General features: G+C 53.9%; 2 protein-coding genes across 4 annotated transcripts; both read right to left on the bottom strand.

The window, feature by feature from the left end:
* Positions 1-1,910: 1,910 nt before the first annotated feature.
* Positions 1,911-6,985, bottom strand: LOC149912902 (uncharacterized). Of its 2 annotated transcripts, XM_090132103.1 has the most exons (4): positions 6,570-6,712; positions 6,100-6,228; positions 4,914-5,777; positions 1,911-4,573 (listed from the first exon to the last, which is right to left on the bottom strand). In XM_090132103.1, exons 1-4 carry the CDS (start codon positions 6,639-6,641, stop codon positions 3,809-3,811), a joined length of 1,830 nt encoding a protein of 609 aa, XP_089988229.1. In that variant the 5' UTR covers positions 6,642-6,712; the 3' UTR covers positions 1,911-3,808. The 2 variants fall into 2 exon arrangements, with proteins under 2 accessions (XP_089988229.1, XP_089988227.1); XM_090132101.1 differs by having other exon boundaries at positions 6,100-6,985.
* A 3,044-nt stretch (positions 6,986-10,029) lies between these two features.
* On the bottom strand, positions 10,030-17,916 carry LOC149912901 (uncharacterized). 2 transcript variants are annotated; one of them, XM_090131820.1, is made up of 4 exons: positions 17,272-17,414; positions 16,802-16,930; positions 15,616-16,479; positions 10,030-15,275 (listed from the first exon to the last, which is right to left on the bottom strand). In XM_090131820.1, the coding sequence occupies exons 1-4, from the start codon at positions 17,341-17,343 to the stop codon at positions 14,511-14,513; spliced, it is 1,830 nt and encodes a 609-aa protein (XP_089987946.1). In that variant the 5' UTR covers positions 17,344-17,414; the 3' UTR covers positions 10,030-14,510. The 2 variants fall into 2 exon arrangements, with proteins under 2 accessions (XP_089987946.1, XP_089987945.1); XM_090131819.1 differs by having other exon boundaries at positions 16,802-17,916.
* Between the last annotated feature and the right edge of the window lie 315 nt (positions 17,917-18,231).

Genomic DNA, 18,231 nt, shown 5'->3' with positions numbered 1-18,231 from the left:
TCCTTTTCCTCTGTGTGGCTTTCCAGCCACTCTGCCCCAACCCAGCAGTTTTGCATGGTGCTGTAGTGACTGTCTCACTCCAATTTATAGGAGGGAGATGAGGTTCTTTTAATATCTGTATACCCGGTGTGAGATTAAGAAACAACAGTTCATATGTTAGTCCAACTAGTTTATTACAGATCCTAATCAGGGAGACGGGGAACGAAAGGAGGGCAATAGAAAAGGTAGGAAAGAAGCAAGAATCGCGTAAAGCGGAGCTAGTCACTACAAGGATCCAGCAGCGGTCCCGTTGCATGCCGCTTCGAAGGTCTGAGGCAGAAGCAGCAGGGGGGAGAAGCAGCAAGCAGGCAGCAGGAGGCAGTCGCAGAGCCAATCCGGGGGAGGGAAGCAGCAGGACTCGGGCAGCAGGCCAAGGAGAGTCCGGCAGCATGCAGGCATCCCGTAGTGAGGAATCTGATGGCAGACACTTTGTTCTTCTTCAGCATCGTGGTAGAGCGCAGAGCAAGTCCGGGAGGGAGAGAGGCAGGTCATGAGGCTTCTTCATGGCAGAAACCTCTTCTTCTTCATGAGGAATCTGTTGCCAGAAAACCTGCATTCTTCTTCATGAGGAATCTGTTGCCAGAAAACCTCACCTCATGATTGTAGGTCCCCATTTTATCCTTCTTTTCCTGCCTATGTGACATCTCTGGGTGCTTGAGCAAGGGTCACGTGAGTACCCCGAGATGGCCGTCTTCCTCAAGATAAGCCCACACAAAAGACCGCTTCACGGCCATTAAGCTGCAGCTCATCTCTCATTGCCTCTGGCCTTGTCCATCTGTGCCCCTCAGACAAAGGATTTCACAACCTTGCCCAGGACTTGTCCATCAAAGTTCTCCAGACAAAGGATTTCTCAACCCCTGCACAGGACTTGCCTGAACTTGTTCATCTGTGTCCTCAGCAATCTTTGAGACAATGATGTAAAAGAATAATCTCTTACAGTGACCAAAGTGCAGGACCTAACATTTAGACTTGCTGATCCTCATATAATTGGCCTGTTGATGAGTCTATCCAAATCCCACATAGGACCTTCTGTTATAAACACAGAGAAGATATCCTCTCAGCCTTTTCCAGGCTAAACAGCCTCAGGTCTCTCAGCTTCTCCTCATAAGGAAGATGCACCAGGCCCCTAATGATCACTTTTGTGTTCTTCCACTGCACTCCCTCCAGCAGTTTCCTGCTTTCTGTGAACTGGGGAGCTCAGAAACACACAGTTCTCCATGTGTGTGGCCTCACCAGGGCAGACTAGAAGGGAAGATCACCTCCCTCAACCTGCTGGCTACGCACTTCTAATGCACTCCAAGATACCATTCACCTTCTGAGACACAGGGGCAATCTGCTGGGTTTTGGTCAACCTGTTGTACACAGAGGCACCCAGGACCTTCTCGTCACAGATTATTTCCAGCAGGTCAGCCCCTAACCTGCACCAGTGTGTCTGATTACTTCTCCCCAGTTATAAGACTCCATACTTGCCCTTGTAGAGCTCCTGCACTCCAGCCTGTACAGTCTTACTCAATGGTAAGCCTTCCTCCAGCTTCATATCATTAACAATCTTGCTGAGGATGCATTCTCTCCCTTCATCCAGGTTACTGATGAAGATGTTGAACGAGATGTTCCTGTTAACTTTGGGGAATTTCATTTTGTCAACCTCTTATGTTAAGCAATTTCCCCATGACTGGAATTGTTGAGCTATATCTACGTCCTGATCTTATGAGTTTTTCATTAGATTTTCTCTCCTTATCCTTTTGAGGAGGGGGATATTGGGATATCCACCTCGTGCTCTGATGCCCTTAGCTGCAGTCAGAGCCGAAACACACATGAGCACATGATCAGACACACTCAGCGAGCACAGAATTAAGAAAAGGTTTATTTAGAACATTTCATCCTCAGGTTGGGAGCTGTTGTCTGCAGGGAGCAGGTTGCTGCTGGCAACCTCGTGCCTCTGCTTTCTTTGTCCGACGATGCAGCTACAGGTGAAAGCCCTGTGCAGCACAGAGCTCAAAGCACCATCCTCACAAGGGTAGGACACAAGTGGCCTTGGCACCCAGCACGTCCAGAGAAGTGCCAGAAGCTTTGGCACCATCATCTGCTGACTGCTCTGCTGCCACGTAATGTGACATAGAGCAGCTCCCAGCATAGAGGGCCAGCATCTGGGCCGTTCCTGTTAGAGTTCCCAGATTACTGACGGGTGCTCATCATCTTGGACTTGCCATTTTCTAAATTTGCACAGGTCTTGCAAACAAAAAGTGTGACTCCATCAATCAATCTCCCTCTCACAATCCCAAATGCCTCTCAATCTTTCCACTTAGAATCATGGAATCATAGAATACCAAGGTTGGAAAGGACCTACAAGATCATCTAGTCCAACCATCCTTCCATTATCATTACTAATACAAGCCTCTAAACTATATCTCATATCGCCTCATCCAGACGCCTCTTGAACACTAGAGGAACAGCGACTCCACCACCTCCCTGAGCTGCCATTCCAGTGCCTGACCACACTCTGAGACAAAAGGTTTTCATTATATCCAATCTAAAACTCGTCCAGTAAAACTTCTGGCCACTTCCTTGGGTCCTGTCCTTCCTCCTTAATCTCTACTACCATTCTGAGCAGACCACCCACCAGCTAAGATTACACAACTGGTGTCTGCTGCTTTCATGTATTCTCCGCAGCCTGGGACCCAAACTGCAGAATGGACATACACGCTTTCAGTCAAAGTCTCCACATCCTTTTCAGCAGCAATTCACCATCGTGGAAAGACCACGGTTGCATCTCAGTGCATTCAGAGAGCAACAACATGGTAAGTGACATCCAACATTCCTCACTAAACACACACACATCAGAACCGCCACACTGCAGAAGAGGGGGGTGGGGAGGAGGGGAAGGGTTGCTTCTCTTGCCCCCAGTTTCATATGACTTCTTGTAGGTTCTTAGTTTTATGCCAGGATTTCCCACACAAATAGGAAACGACAGCAATACTTAGATGCATTCATTTGAAATCTAGTGAGGAGGACAAGCCATGTGCTGCTGTTATAAAAACGCTGACGCTTTTGAAAAAGGCAAAAAGTTTATCACATCAGACGGAAGAAGTAAAATGGAATTTAATAGTTTTATTATATTTTTTCTTTAGTTCCAAATTAAAAAGCCAGATTGAGCCAAATGAGGAATCCGTGTACAAAATGGTCATGTACATGCTAGGTGAGAAGCAATTTGTACACAAACAGGAAAGCCAAGCTTCTCATCAAGTGCCAGTACCTTTCCTACGATCTTGCTAAATGTAAAGGCGATGAAGTGATGCTGCGGTGAAGAAGGAAGAGCTGCTTGGCAGAACTGGCACCTGAGACGATAAGCAGTTGTGTAGAACAGGAAATGTGCACGGGTATTGAATCATGAGAACAGCTCTTCTGCATCATGAGAACAGCCTCTCGCACGAAGGACGGAGGCTTGCATAAATGTGAGCTCAAGAACAGAGAGCAGAAGAAGGGGCGGATCTTGTTGCCTCTGGTGTCGGAGTGACCAGGGTGTTTCATTTGCAGACCGGAGAGGGAGTGCAGGGAGGGACATGCAGGGCTGGCCCACAGGTTGGCAGAGGCTGTCTCGACCTGCCAGGTTTCCCCCCACTGAGCACAGTCCAGAGCCAGTCTTCTTTTTGTGCCTGGTGCCTTGCTCGCCTCATGCTGAGGGCACATAGCCACACCAGAAGCTGAAGACTTGACTTCTGCTTCACCAGAGGGGGGGGACTCGAGACAGTCACCGCGGTGTTGGCTGCTTCTATGTATTCCTTTGCTCAGGCTTGGCTGCCCAGTGGTCCCGCAGAAAAAAGCCTTCGGTGTCCCAAGAAAGATCATCCTTTGGTGACAAGGTGTGGGTAGGTACGGATTGCCCCTCAAGCCTGGGACCTGCAGACACAGCAGAGGCTGGAGGCAAGGATTGTGCCTGCCCAGATGGTGTGCTCGCCGGGCCTTTAGCAGCCTCTGCCACAGTGCTGTCTTCCCCGTCTTCCTGCTCATCCATCAGAACATCACTGCAGATAGAAGTGCAAAGACAGCACGGCAGGAACATGGCTCTTCTTCTGCTGGACCGTGGCCTTCCTTCAGCATCCATGGCACCCAGCACAGCCTGAGAAGTGCCAGCAGCTTTGGCGCCATCGTCTGCTGCCTGCTCTGCTGCCAGGGAACGTGACGAAGAGACCCTATCAGCATCTCTGGTGCCCTCCTCAGCACCGGGAGCAGGTCGTGTCTCATCCTTGGGGTGCTTCCCAGCTTTGGGGGCCGGCACCTGGGTTGTTTGTGCCGGTGTTCTCACAGTGCTGGTGGATGCAGGTTGCCTTGGACCCTCAAGTTTCTGCCAACGTCCTGGTCTTGCGGCTACCGGACGCCTTTGGTATGCCAAATTGAGGGACTTGCGTGTGGGATATGCAGGCTTGACAGGGGGTGCAGGGACATGCAGGGATGGTCCACTGCTGGGCAGAGGCTGTGTCCCTTCCCCAGGGGCTCTGCTGTGGGTGGATGCGTCCTTGAGCTCCAGCCTGTCCACCTGCAAGAGAAGCAGAGGGGAAATGCTAAGTCAGTGTCATGCTTTCCCCTCACGACCCACTCATCTGTGCTGAAATGTGTCCCACAAGGCGCTGCAAGGAGCCCGAGGGCAGCACTCAGTTCACCAATTGCTGCAGCCCTGTTCCCTTTGCACCAGTGTCAGAGAGCTGCCCGCCGTGAGGCACCCTCATGCCCCAGCTGTCCCCTGCAACAGTCCCTGACACACTCCGGCAGCCATCTGACCGTGGCAGGGCTCAACCTTCCAGACTTCCCCGCAGTGTGCACACTCCTGACCCTGCCTCCACTTCATGCCTGCTGACAACCACTCGCATCTTGCTCACCCCGTGCTGAAGCTTCCCAGGCACTGGAGATGCTGGAGGTCGGGCCTGTGCCTCACCAAATGATGTGCTCACAGGGTCTTTGGCTGCCACTGCCACAGCGTCTCTCTCAGCGGTGCCTTTCCCCTCTTCCTGCTCATCCATCAGTACATCACTGCAGATAGAAGTGCAAAGACAGCAGGGCAGGAAAATGCCCCTTCTCTTGACGGACCGCGGCCTTTCCTCAGCAACCTTGGCACCCAGCACGGCCTGAGAAGCGCCAGCAGCTTTGGCGCCATCGTCTGCTGTCTGCTCTGCTGCCAGGGAACATGACGAAGAGACCCTATCAGCATCTCTGGTGCCCTCCTCAGCACCGGGAGCAGGTCGAGTCTCTTCCTTGGGGCGCTTCCCAGCCTTGGGGGCCGGCACCTGGGTTGTTTGTGCCGGTGTTCTCACAGTGGTGGTGGGTGCACGTTGCGTAGGCCATGCTGGTTTCTGCCAACGTCCCGGTCTTGTGGCTATCGGACGCCTGCGGTACGCCAACCTGAGGGACTTGGGCGTTTTCCTTGCAGGCTCCACAGGCAGTTGAGGGAGACACAGATCTGTCTGTGAGCCCTCATCCCTCGCTGCTGTATCGTGGTGCTGAGGGTTGCCCCGTAGAGATAGGACAGGCAGCCCGCCACTGGTAGCTCCCACAGCACCTGCTCTGCCTGTTGGAGAATTCCTGGGGGCTGCTGCTGGCAGTGTGGACAATGTGGGTGCATTCTGGGGTGCAGCTGTCAGTGGCATTGCCTGCCGCCGGAGAGGCGGCAAGGCTGGCAGAGGCTGCCTCCCTACTCCAGAGCCACTGCTGCGGGGCACTGCCTGCCTGAGCTCTGGTCTGTCCGCCTGCAAGAGAAGCCGAGGGAAAGCATAAGTTAGCGGGGTCCCTTCCTCTCACACTCCACCGGTCCCTGTTGGAACAGGCTCCCACAAGGCCCTGAGGAGCACCCAAAGGGCAGCACCCAGCTCACGGCCACTGCCACCCCGTTCCCTAAAGCAAAACTGTCACAGTACGGCTCCACCCCCAGCAGTCCCCAACACACCCCAGCAGGCTAGCCGCTGCAGCAGGCTCATCCTGCTAGGAGCAGTCCCCACCAGCAGCTGCCACCTGCTCGTTGGCTGCTCCCCGCACTCGGGAAGCCGTTCCCACTTCCCTTGGGCTCCCTACCTGTGCACGGCGGCTCCCAGAGGCTTGCGCGCTCTCCAGGTGGGCTAGTGGTGGCAGATGGATTTCACGGAGGGACACATCCCGGCTCCGGCTGCCTGGCTGCACAGCTTGCTGCGGCCTGCGGCCTACCTGTGTAGGGAGAAGGAGGCATGGGATGAAAGTGGCTGCGTTACCACCAGTGTCCCTGGCAAAGCCCCCATTAGGAGGCTGCTCCTGCACACGGACGGCCCGGCTGAGCTCAGTCCTACTGCTCTCTGCCTCTGGGCGCAGAGCTGCTGGGCCCGCCGCGTGGGCCTGGGCTGGCCTGGGAGTTGGCGCATCCCCAGGAAATGCCCCGGGGCACGAGGAGCGGTGCCCTGGCCAGAGGCGCTCTGGACCCGCCATGGCACCCCAGCCTCTGACGTGCCCTGAAGGATGCCTCTGTGCTTCGGGTGCCGTGGCATCCTTCTCCCTCCCACCACATCCCGCACCTGGCGCTGTTCCTGCACGCTCAGCAGCCCTTTGTTGGGCTGGGAGCGGGCCTTCTCCTGCTCCTTGGGCATCTCTGTATCTTCTCACGGAGACAAAGCTGCAGGTACCCAGGGGAGCCGCTACCTCCTCACGGAGCTGCTCTCCTGAAAGTGAGCAGCACGGGGACTCTGGCTCCTGAAGGCACCGGAACACCCCCGTGTCACAGTGGCCTTTGGGTGTGGTTGCCCCGCGCATCACAAAGTCCTGGCAGTTGCCATGGAGGCCCCGTGCCCCTCTCCTGGCAGCCCCCCCCTTGGCCAACATGTCGAGGTGCCCCTCCTCACACAATCACAGAATCATTAGGGTTGGAAGGGACCTCTGGAGACCATCGAGTCCAACCCTTCTGCCAAAGCACTGTGATGAAGAAGGAAGAACTGCTTGGCAGAACTGGTACCTCTAATGATAAACAGTTGTGCAGAACAGGAATTCTACATGGGTACGGAAGATTTTATTTGGTTTAACTTTCAACGTTCAGAGTATGCATATCTTGTCTAGGTGCAGCAATGCAGTCACATCTCTAGTCGTTAACTGAACAAAAAACAAAAGCACTATGATTTAGAAATCTGGGGTACTTCTCGTTTTTATTTCCTATGGAAGGAAGGAGGGAGGGAGGGAGGGAGGGAAGGAAGGAAGGAAGGAAGGAAGGAAGGAAGGAAGGAAGGAAGGAAGGAAGGAAGGAAGGAAGGAAGGAAGGAAGGAAGGAAGGAAGGAAGGAAGGAAGGAAGGAAGGAAGGAAGGAAGGAAGGATGAAGGAAGGAAGGAAGGAAGGAGGGAGGGAGGGAGGGAGGGAGGAAGCGAGGAAGGAAGGAAGGAAGGAAGGAAGGAAGGAAGGAAGGAAGGAAGGAAGGAAGGAAGGAAGGAAGGAAGGAAGGAAGGAAGGAGGAAGGAAGGAAGGAAGGAAGGAAGGAAGGAAGGAAGGAAGGAAGGAAGGAAGGAAGGAAGGGAGGGAGGGAGGGAGGGAGGGAGGGGGAGGGAGGGAGGGAGGGGGAGGGAGGGAGGGAGGGAGGGGGAGGGAGGGGGAGGGAGGGAGGGAGGAAGGGAGGGAGGAAGGGAGGAAGGGAGGAAGGAAGGAAGGAAGGAAGGAAGGAAGGAAGGAAGGAAGGAAGGAAGGAAGGAAGGAAGGAAGGAAGGAAGGAAGGAAGGAAGGAGGAAGGAGGGAGGGAGGGAGGGAGGGAGGGAGGGAGGAAGGAAGGAAGGAAGGAAGGAAGGAAGGAAGGAAGGAAGGAAGGAAGGAAGGAAGGAAGGAAGGAAGGAAGGAAGGAAGGAGGGAGGGAGGGAGGGAGGAAGGGAGGGAGGAAGGGCGGGAGGGAGGGAGGGAGGGCGGGAGGAAGGGAGGGAGGGAGGGGGGGAGGGGGGGAGGGGGGGAGGGGGGGAGGGGGGAAAGGGGGGAGGGGAGCGGAGGGGAGGGGAGGGGAGGGGAGGGGAGGGGAGGGGAGGGGAGGGGAGGGGAGGGGAGGGGAGGGGAGGAAGTGATGGTGGAAAGGTAGGAGGAAGACTCCACTGTGTGTTCTGATAGTTCAGATAGCTACGGATAAGCAGCCTGCACCCAGCTAAATCCCCTCATAGCTACATTGCCCTCCTCACACAGTCACAGAAACACTGGGCTTGGAAGGTACCTCTGGAGACCATTGAATTCAACTCTGCTGCCAAAGCAGTGTGCTGCCATCAGCAAACTTGCTGAGGGTGCACTGTATCCCATCATTTATGTCACACACAAAGACATTTAAGTGCACCAGACCCAAGACTGTGCCTTGGGGGACACTGCTCGTTACTGATCTCCACCTGGACACAGAGCCATTGACCACAGCCCTCTGGCTGTGACCTTCCAACCCATTCCTCACCAATGAATAGTCCACCCTTCAAGTCCCCGTCTTTCCAACTGAGAGAGAAGGATGTGGTGGGAGACCATGCCAACGGCCTTGCAGTTGCCTTCCCTTTGTCCACTTGTGGGAATCAAATGTTGTTTCTGCATTCAAATTAGGTAATTTTTTATTTCACTGTCTCCGCTGCCATAGTTCTTTTTGGGAGTCTTTCTACTTTACTTGGGGCGGGGCTGCTGATAGTTTTCATCACTTATTCTCTAGACGAACCTTCCCCATGAATGCACGCTCAGTGTATAGGTGTATAAATGTATATTTTATCAAACACCTTGCGAGAATGTCCTGCAAGAGATTTACCAAACCAGAGAACAGGTCATGACATGCGCAGGGAAGCGCCTGCAGAGACACTGGGAAGGCCTGGTATCCTCACCCCCCCATCTCTTTTTTTAACAAAGACTTTGAAGAAAATCACCACATCAGTACGACTGAGACAACTTGGAAACAACAGGATGGCTACTGAGTGACACCAGATAACACACACATTACCAAAAGTAAACCTTGGATAAGACTGTGAACCCGGTGTACCCAGACAATGGGGAAAGAGGGGAGGGGGACAGGCAAAGGGGGAAACATGGTACAAACTGTCATTGTATCCTTAGGGGTGCTCCTGCTTGTGGGACGCCCGCCATTGCAATCACGAATCAAATCTGCTTTTATCAGAGATATCGTCCTGGCAAAATCATTTGGATATTTCCCACAATTTGGGGGCTCGTCTGGGATTATTATTGCCTCTCTGGGGGTCCCCCTACTGCTCTGGACTGGATAGGTGCACTGCACTGATTTTAGGGGTCCTGTCTGGGTGGTGCGGTGACTCCTTGGGATGGCCGATAAGAAACCAAGACTGTTACATAAAGGACGGGCTCTGTGAAAGCCAAGGGGCAGGTAGGCACGTGCATTGACCCCCACAGACCTGGTAACTTGGTGCACGGACCAAGGTAAGGGAATTTCATTCTTGCCTTCAGGGTCGGGGGAGACTCGGGTGAGTCTCCGGAGGGGGCTGCTGGCGTGCTGTGTGCTTGAAGAAGTGCCAGCAGTACACCCCTACTGAATCCGAGAATTGGAGCGAGGTACTCCGGAGGGATTGGCCCTAAATCTGAGAATTGGAGTGTGGTAACCTGTGAGCTGGGGAGTTCACAGCAGCGTTCCAGAGGCATGGGGAATAGGAACTCCCAAGAACAGGGAAAAAGGGTTCCCAGAACTGTGCCTAAAGGGAGCCCCTTGGGAAATAAGCTTCAGAATTGGAAAATAATCCCAAAACTAGGGACAAGAACAGGAAAAAGATGCTTAAATACTGTATACAGACATAGGCTCGAGAACCACTACAAGGAAAATCATTATTTTGACCAAAATAAGGGTCTGACAAAGATGGGGCCTGTCAGACTTTGAATTCATATGTAAACAGCAAGACTCCTTTTTTGAAAGAGAATTGGCTTATGCCTCGTAACGGTGCAAGAAGTAAAACAGTTCCTCACAAGGAGGAGTCGAAGCTCAAAAGAAAAAGCAAAGAGAAGCAGAAAGATCATAAATGGGATCCCTTAGATAACTGCCCCACCCCCCACCCCTCCACCCCTTCAGTTTCTAAAGCAATGCAAGCTGCAGTGACCTCCCTCTCCAGAGAGGGAGTGGCTGTGCTGCTGATCCCATGCAGGGTCCTAGAGAGAGGATGCACTCTCGGTTACTGAGGGAATTGGAGCAATGTGAATGAGACCTGGAGAGTTTTTCTTTCTCGAACACTAACCTCACTAATACTTCACTATACTTCCCTCACGGGAAAGTCTCCTTAGGTCAAAGGGAAATAGGCTATGCTAATGCCTGATGTTTTTACTAGCAGAAAGGTTAGGAGTTTCAAGAAGGAAATGAATTCCTTAATTGAGGATCCTATAGGAGTAGCAGAATAATTAGATCAATTTCTAGGGCCTAATTTCTGCTCATGGATGGAAATGATGTTTATGATAGATATCTTGTTCACCGGAGAAGAAAGAGGCGTGATCAGGTGGGCAGCTATGCAGCTGTGGGAAAGGAATACAGAGGGAAGTTTGAGGCCTGGAGGGGGGCAGAGAGAGGAAGGATCCTGAGGATAAATTGTACTGATTGCTGTCACTGTCTTTGTGATGGTTAAGGATCTGTTTTGTGAAAGTGCTACCTACGAAGCTGTTATGGGAAAAGGGGTGTCTAAAGAGATACTGAGAAGACCCCTTGGGTTGTGTTTTGGCTCACTGGAGAAACACTGCTGGTGAGACAGGGGGAAACCAGGAACATAAATGGACTAATGGGACCAGTTTTATAACTGGGTACCCCAATCATGAGACCAAGTGCTGGGTGTTTGTGGAAGCTGAAGAACCATATTGTTTGATTTGTGGATTTTGAAGGGAGTGGGAGAAACTCTTATAATTGGCACAGGGAAGAGCAATTGTTAATGGTATATGAAAGTGTAATTGTGAATGCTACGTGGAAGTGCACTTGTTCTCGGTACATGGAAGTGTAGTTGAGGGCACAACTGGTGGAATTATGGGGGGAAAAAAATACAGCAAAAGGATTAAGGAAAATAGTGAGTTTGGAATATTAGAGTTTGTGCCGGCACAAGAACACATTTCCAAAACACTGATGCTGTCACTCCATCGTAGAAGGCTGCCAGACTGGAGAGGCAAGATCTGCCTTGGTGAAGCCGTGTTGGCCGTCTCAGATCACCTCTTTGTCTCGTACGTGCCTCGACATAGCTGCTACAAGGACCTGCTCCATGATCTTCCCAGGCTCAGAGGGGAGGCTCACTGGCCTGTAGTTCCCCAGGTCCTCTTTTCTCCCTTTCTTACAAATGGGAGTAACGTCTCCCTTTTTCCAGTCACCGGGGACTTCACCAGACAGCCGTTATTTTTCAGATAGGATGGAGTACGGCTCGGCAACCCATCAGCCATCTCTCTCAGAGCCCTAGGATAGATATCATCCAAACCCATGAACTGATAGACATTCCGTTTCATGAGAAAGTCTCAGACACGTTCTACTGGTACAGTGGGACGGAATCCACTCCCCACAGCCTCACCTAGAGGTTCAGAGTCCTGCCAGACATGGGAAGCCAGCCCACCAGTGAAGACTGAGGCAAAGCACTCATCGAGTACCTCAGCTTCTTCTCCATTGAGGAAGCCAGCTCTCCATTGCCTTTCATCAGAGGGTCTCTCCTTGGCCTGTCTCCTCCAGCCTATGTATCTATGTATCTATGTATATAGAACCCCTTCTTGTTATCTTTCACATCCCTTACCGAGTTCAGCCGCTGCAAGCTCCCTCTGTGCCTTGGCTTTCCTAATCCTATCTCTACACACACGGGCAACAACCCTCTATTCCTCCCAGGACACACAACCCTGCTTCCACTTCCTGTACATTTCCTTTTTCCTTTCAGTTTAAGCTGCAGGTCCTTGCTCAGCCACGTCGCTCGTCTGCCTCCCCTGCTCGACTTCTTGTGCTGGACAATGGAGAGCTCTTGTGCTCTCAGAAGGGTTTCCTTACAGAGCTGCCAGCTTTGTTCTGTGCCTGTGCCCTTAAAGACAGTTTCCCAGGGGATCCCATCCAGCAATTCCTTGAGCAGCCGGAAGCTTGCCCTCCAGAAGCTCAGGGTACTGACTCTGCTTTTTGCCAGGCCTGCGTTCTTCAAGATCACAAACTTCGCCAGGGCACGGTCACTACAGCCCGGGCTGCCCCCAGTCCTAACCTCTCCAATGCTCTCGTCCGCACTGGTGAGCACCAGGTCCAGTAAGGCTTCACCTCTGGTCGATCCACCTAATGCCTGGCCTAGGAAGTTATCATCAGCGGACTCCAGGAATCTCCTGGATTGTCTGATCAGGTGGCGTGTAGCAGACCCCATCCACTAGATGCCCTTTGCTGGACTGATCCTTGATTTTATCCCACAGTCTCTCAACCTGATCATGGCTGTTCCTCAGACACAGCGCGTTGCAATCTCTCCACTACCTAACACGGAGGACAACTCCCCCACCCCTCCTACCCTGTCTATCCCTTCTGAAAAGCCCGTAGCCCTCAGTCACAGTATTCCAATGGTGGGTTTCGTCCCACCACGTTTCCGTGATAGCAATTAGGTCATGCTTTCCCCATTACGTCACGGTTTCTCATTCCTCCTGTTTATTTCCCATGCTGCATGCGTTGGTATAAAGGCACTTCAGCTTGGCTATTGACCTTGCTGCTTTCTCGGAGGAGCCGTCCCTAACACCTCCAGGACAAGTCTGGGGTTTTCTCCTAACGCCTCCCACGGTGTCAGCGTTCCCACACTCTTCTCTGTCACCAGTACACTCCTTTCCCCCATCATATCTAGTTTAAAGCCCTGCTAACCAGCCCAGCCAGCTTGCTCCCCAGAATGTTTGCGGCCCTTCTAGTCAGTCGACTTCCGTTCGCCATCCGCATTCCCCCTTTCTCAAGGCTGCATCCCAAACCATAGTACCCAAATCCCTGAGTACAACACCATTCGCAAAGCCATTCCTTCAGCATGTCCATCCTCCTCCTTTCACACAGATCCCAGTCACCAACTGAGAGGGCAGAGGAGAACACTACCTGTGCTCCTGATCCCTTCAGCACTCTTCCCTGAAGTCCCTTTACATCGCCCAAGAACTTCTTGTGCCTGCCTCATCATTTCCAATGCGGAAAACTTGTAAAGAACAACAATCAGAGGGTTGGACCAGGCGAGTGATGTTCTTAGTAATGTCTGTCTCCCAGGCTTCAGGCAGGCAACACACCTCCTCATGGGATGGTTCCGAGCAGCTTTGTCTGGCCCTCGGTTTCTCATCAGAAGGGAGTCCCCTATGATGACAGCCCTTCTTTTTTTCATAACTGATGTTGTAGTGATATGGGGAGCAGTCTGACTAGCCCCGGGCAACCTCTCTTACAGGGTGGACCTTCAGCCACATCCACATCCCCCTCTTCCTCCAGCTCCACAGCCTCATACGTGCTATGTAAGGGCGCCAGGGAAGGTTGGACAGGCTGAAGAGCAGTTCGCTTGCTGCCCCGAACAGGGATTTGTTTTCATCCCTCGCTGTGTCCAAGGTCACCCCCTCAGGCATTCTCCGCAGCCCAGTTTCACCCGGTTCTGTGACTAATGGGGCAGGGGACCCACCGCCCCAGAACACAAGAGGAGGGGGGGGTGGGAAGGGGCGGTAACCACATTGATCATTGAAATAATCAGAGGATGTTTTCCCACACAAATTGCACACAAATAGGAAACGACAGCAATACTTAGATGCATTCATTTGAAATCTAGTGAGGAGGACAAGCCATGTGCTGCTGTTATAAAAACGCTGACGCTTTTGAAAAAGGCAAAAAGTTTATCACATCAGACGGAAGAAGTAAAATGGAATTTAATAGTTTTATTATATTTTTTCTTTAGTTCCAAATTAAAAAGCCAGATTGAGCCAAATGAGGAATCCGTGTACAAAATGGTCATGTACATGCTAGGTGAGAAGCAATTTGTACACAAACAGGAAAGCCAAGCTTCTCATCAAGTGCCAGTACCTTTCCTACGATCTTGCTAAATGTAAAGGCGATGAAGTGATGCTGCGGTGAAGAAGGAAGAGCTGCTTGGCAGAACTGGCACCTGAGACGATAAGCAGTTGTGTAGAACAGGAAATGTGCACGGGTATTGAATCATGAGAACAGCTCTTCTGCATCATGAGAACAGCCTCTCGCACGAAGGACGGAGGCTTGCATAAATGTGAGCTCAAGAACAGAGAGCAGAAGAAGGGGCAAATCTTGTTGCCTCTGGTGTCGGAGTGACCAGGGTGTTTCATTTGCAGACCGGAGAGGGAGTGCAGGGAGGGACATGCAGGGCTGGCCCACAGGTTGGCAGAGGCTGTCTCGACCTGCCAGGTTTCCCCCCACTGAGCACAGTCCAGAGCCAGTCTTCTTTTTGTGCCTGGTGCCTTGCTCGCCTCATGCTGAGGGCACACAGCCACACCAGAAGCTGAAGACTTGACTTCTGCTTCACCAGAGGGGGGGGACTCGAGACAGTCACCGCGGTGTTGGCTGCTTCTATGTATTCCTTTGCTCAGGCTTGGCTGCCCAGTGGTCCCGCAGAAAAAAGCCTTCGGTGTCCCAAGAAAGATCATCCTTTGGTGACAAGGTGTGGGTAGGTACGGATTGCCCCTCAAGCCTGGGACCTGCAGACACAGCAGAGGCTGGAGGCAAGGATTGTGCCTGCCCAGATGGTGTGCTCGCCGGGCCTTTAGCAGCCTCTGCCACAGTGCTGTCTTCCCCGTCTTCCTGCTCATCCATCAGAACATCACTGCAGATAGAAGTGCAAAGACAGCACGGCAGGAACATGGCTCTTCTTCTGCTGGACCGTGGCCTTCCTTCAGCATCCATGGCACCCAGCACAGCCTGAGAAGTGCCAGCAGCTTTGGCGCCATCGTCTGCTGCCTGCTCTGCTGCCAGGGAACGTGACGAAGAGACCCTATCAGCATCTCTGGTGCCCTCCTCAGCACCGGGAGCAGGTCGTGTCTCATCCTTGGGGTGCTTCCCAGCCTTGGGGGCCGGCACCTGGGTTGTTTGTGCCGGTGTTCTCACAGTGCTGGTGGATGCAGGTTGCCTTGGACCCTCAAGTTTCTGCCAACGTCCTGGTCTTGCGGCTACCGGACGCCTTTGGTATGCCAAATTGAGGGACTTGCGTGTGGGATATGCAGGCTTGACAGGGGGTGCAGGGACATGCAGGGATGGTCCACTGCTGGGCAGAGGCTGTGTCCCTTCCCCAGGGGCTCTGCTGTGGGTGGATGCGTCCTTGAGCTCCAGCCTGTCCACCTGCAAGAGAAGCAGAGGAGAAATGCTAAGTCAGTGTCATGCTTTCCCCTCACGACCCACTCATCTGTGCTGAAATGTGTCCCACAAGGCGCTGCAAGGAGCCCGAGGGCAGCACTCAGTTCACCAATTGCTGCAGCCCTGTTCCCTTTGCACCAGTGTCAGGGAGCTGCCTGCCGTGAGGCACCCTCATGCCCCAGCTGTCCCCTGCAACAGTCCCTGACACACTCCGGCAGCCATCTGACCGTGGCAGGGCTCAACCTTCCAGACTTCCCCGCAGTGTGCACACTCCTGACCCTGCCTCCACTTCATGCCTGCTGACAACCACTCGCATCTTGCTCACCCCGTGCTGAAGCTTCCCAGGCACTGGAGATGCTGGAGGTCGGGCCTGTGCCTCACCAAATGATGTGCTCACAGGGTCTTTGGCTGCCACTGCCACAGCATCTCTCTCAGCGGTGCCTTTCCCCTCTTCCTGCTCATCCATCAGTACATCACTGCAGATAGAAGTGCAAAGACAGCAGGGCAGGAAAATGCCCCTTCTCTTGACGGACCGCGGCCTTTCCTCAGCAACCTTGGCACCCAGCACGGCCTGAGAAGCGCCAGCAGCTTTGGCGCCATCGTCTGCTGTCTGCTCTGCTGCCAGGGAACATGACGAAGAGACCCTATCAGCATCTCTGGTGCCCTCCTCAGCACCGGGAGCAGGTCGAGTCTCTTCCTTGGGGCGCTTCCCAGCCTTGGGGGCCGGCACCTGGGTTGTTTGTGCCGGTGTTCTCACAGTGCTGGTGGGTGCACGTTGCGTAGGCCATGCTGGTTTCTGCCAACGTCCTGGTCTTGTGGCTATCGGACGCCTGCGGTACGCCAACCTGAGGGACTTGGGCGTTTTCCTTGCAGGCTCCACAGGCAGTTGAGGGAGACACAGATCTGTCTGCGAGCCCTCATCCCTCGCTGCTGTATCGTGGTGCTGAGGGTTGCCCCGTAGAGATAGGACAGGCAGCCCGCCACTGGTAGCTCCCACAGCACCTGCTCTGCCTGTTGGAGAATTCCTGGGGGCTGCTGCTGGCAGTGTGGACAATGTGGGTGCATTCTGGGGTGCAGCTGTCAGTGGCATTGCCTGCCGCCGGAGAGGCGGCAAGGCTGGCAGAGGCTGCCTCCCTACTCCAGAGCCACTGCTGCGGGGCACTGCCTGCCTGAGCTCTGGTCTGTCCGCCTGCAAGAGAAGCCGAGGGAAAGCATAAGTTAGCGGGGTCCCTTCCTCTCACACTCCACCGGTCCCTGTTGGAACAGGCTCCCACAAGGCCCTGAGGAGCACCCAAAGGGCAGCACCCAGCTCACGGCCACTGCCACCCCGTTCCCTAAAGCAAAACTGTCACAGTACGGCTCCACCCCCAGCAGTCCCCAACACACCCCAGCAGGCTAGCCGCTGCAGCAGGCTCATCCTGCTAGGAGCAGTCCCCACCAGCAGCTGCCACCTGCTCGTTGGCTGCTCCCCGCACTCGGGAAGCCGTTCCCACTTCCCTTGGGCTCCCTACCTGTGCACGGCGGCTCCCAGAGGCTTGCGCGCTCTCCAGGTGGGCTAGTGGTGGCAGATGGATTTCACGGAGGGACACATCCCGGCTCCGGCTGCCTGGCTGCACAGCTTGCTGCGGCCTGCGGCCTACCTGTGTAGGGAGAAGGAGGCATGGGATGAAAGTGGCTGCGTTACCACCAGTGTCCCTGGCAAAGCCCCCATTAGGAGGCTGCTCCTGCACACGGACGGCCCGGCTGAGCTCAGTCCTACTGCTCTCTGCCTCTGGGCGCAGAGCTGCTGGGCCCGCCGCGTGGGCCTGGGCTGGCCTGGGAGTTGGCGCATCCCCAGGAAATGCCCCGGGGCACGAGGAGCGGTGCCCTGGCCAGAGGCGCTCTGGACCCGCCATGGCACCCCAGCCTCTGACGTGCCCTGAAGGATGCCTCTGTGCTTCGGGTGCCGTGGCATCCTTCTCCCTCCCACCACATCCCGCACCTGGCGCTGTTCCTGCACGCTCAGCAGCCCTTTGTTGGGCTGGGAGCGGGCCTTCTCCTGCTCCTTGGGCATCTCTGTATCTTCTCACGGAGACAAAGCTGCAGGTACCCAGGGGAGCCGCTACCTCCTCACGGAGCTGCTCTCCTGAAAGTGAGCAGCACGGGGACTCTGGCTCCTGAAGGCACCGGAACACCCCCGTGTCACAGTGGCCTTTGGGTGTGGTTGCCCCGCGCATCACAAAGTCCTGGCAGTTGCCATGGAGGCCCCGTGCCCCTCTCCTGGCAGCCCCCCCCTTGGCCAACATGTCGAGGTGCCCCTCCTCACACAATCACAGAATCATTAGGGTTGGAAGGGACCTCTGGAGACCATCGAGTCCAACCCTTCTGCCAAAGCACTGTGATGAAGAAGGAAGAACTGCTTGGCGGAACTGGTACCTCTAATGATAAACAGTTGTGCAGAACAGGAATTCTACATGGGTACGGAAGATTTTATTTGGTTTAACTTTCAACGTTCAGAGTATGCATATCTTGTCTAGGTGCAGCAATGCAGTCACATCTCTAGTCGTTAACTGAACAAAAAACAAAAGCACTATGATTTAGAAATCTGGGGTACTTCTCGTTTTTATTTCCTATGGAAGGAAGGAGGGAGGGAGGGAGGGAGGGAGGTAGGGAAGGAAGGAAGGAAGGAAGGAAGGAAGGAAGGAAGGAAGGAAGGAAGGAAGGAAGGAAGGAAGGAAGGAAGGAAGGAAGGAAGGAAGGAAGGAAGGAAGGAAGGATGAAGGAAGGAAGGAAGGAAGGAGGGAGGGAGGGAGGGAGGGAGGGAGGGAGGGAGGAAGGGAGGAAGGAAGGAAGGAAGGAAGGAAGGAAGGAAGGAAGGATGGAAGGAAGGAAGGAAGGAAGGAAGGAAGGAAGGAAGGAAGGAAGGAAGGAAGGAAGGAAGGAAGGAGGAAGGAAGGAAGGA

The sequence above is a fragment of the Phasianus colchicus genome, chromosome Z, assembly GCF_987193195.1.
Source record: "Phasianus colchicus chromosome Z, bPhaCol1.hap1.1, whole genome shotgun sequence".
In the NCBI taxonomy this organism is placed as follows: Eukaryota; Metazoa; Chordata; class Aves; order Galliformes; family Phasianidae; genus Phasianus; species Phasianus colchicus.
The sequence above is the reverse complement of the archived record's forward strand: the minus strand, read 5'-3'. Positions and strand labels throughout refer to the sequence as shown.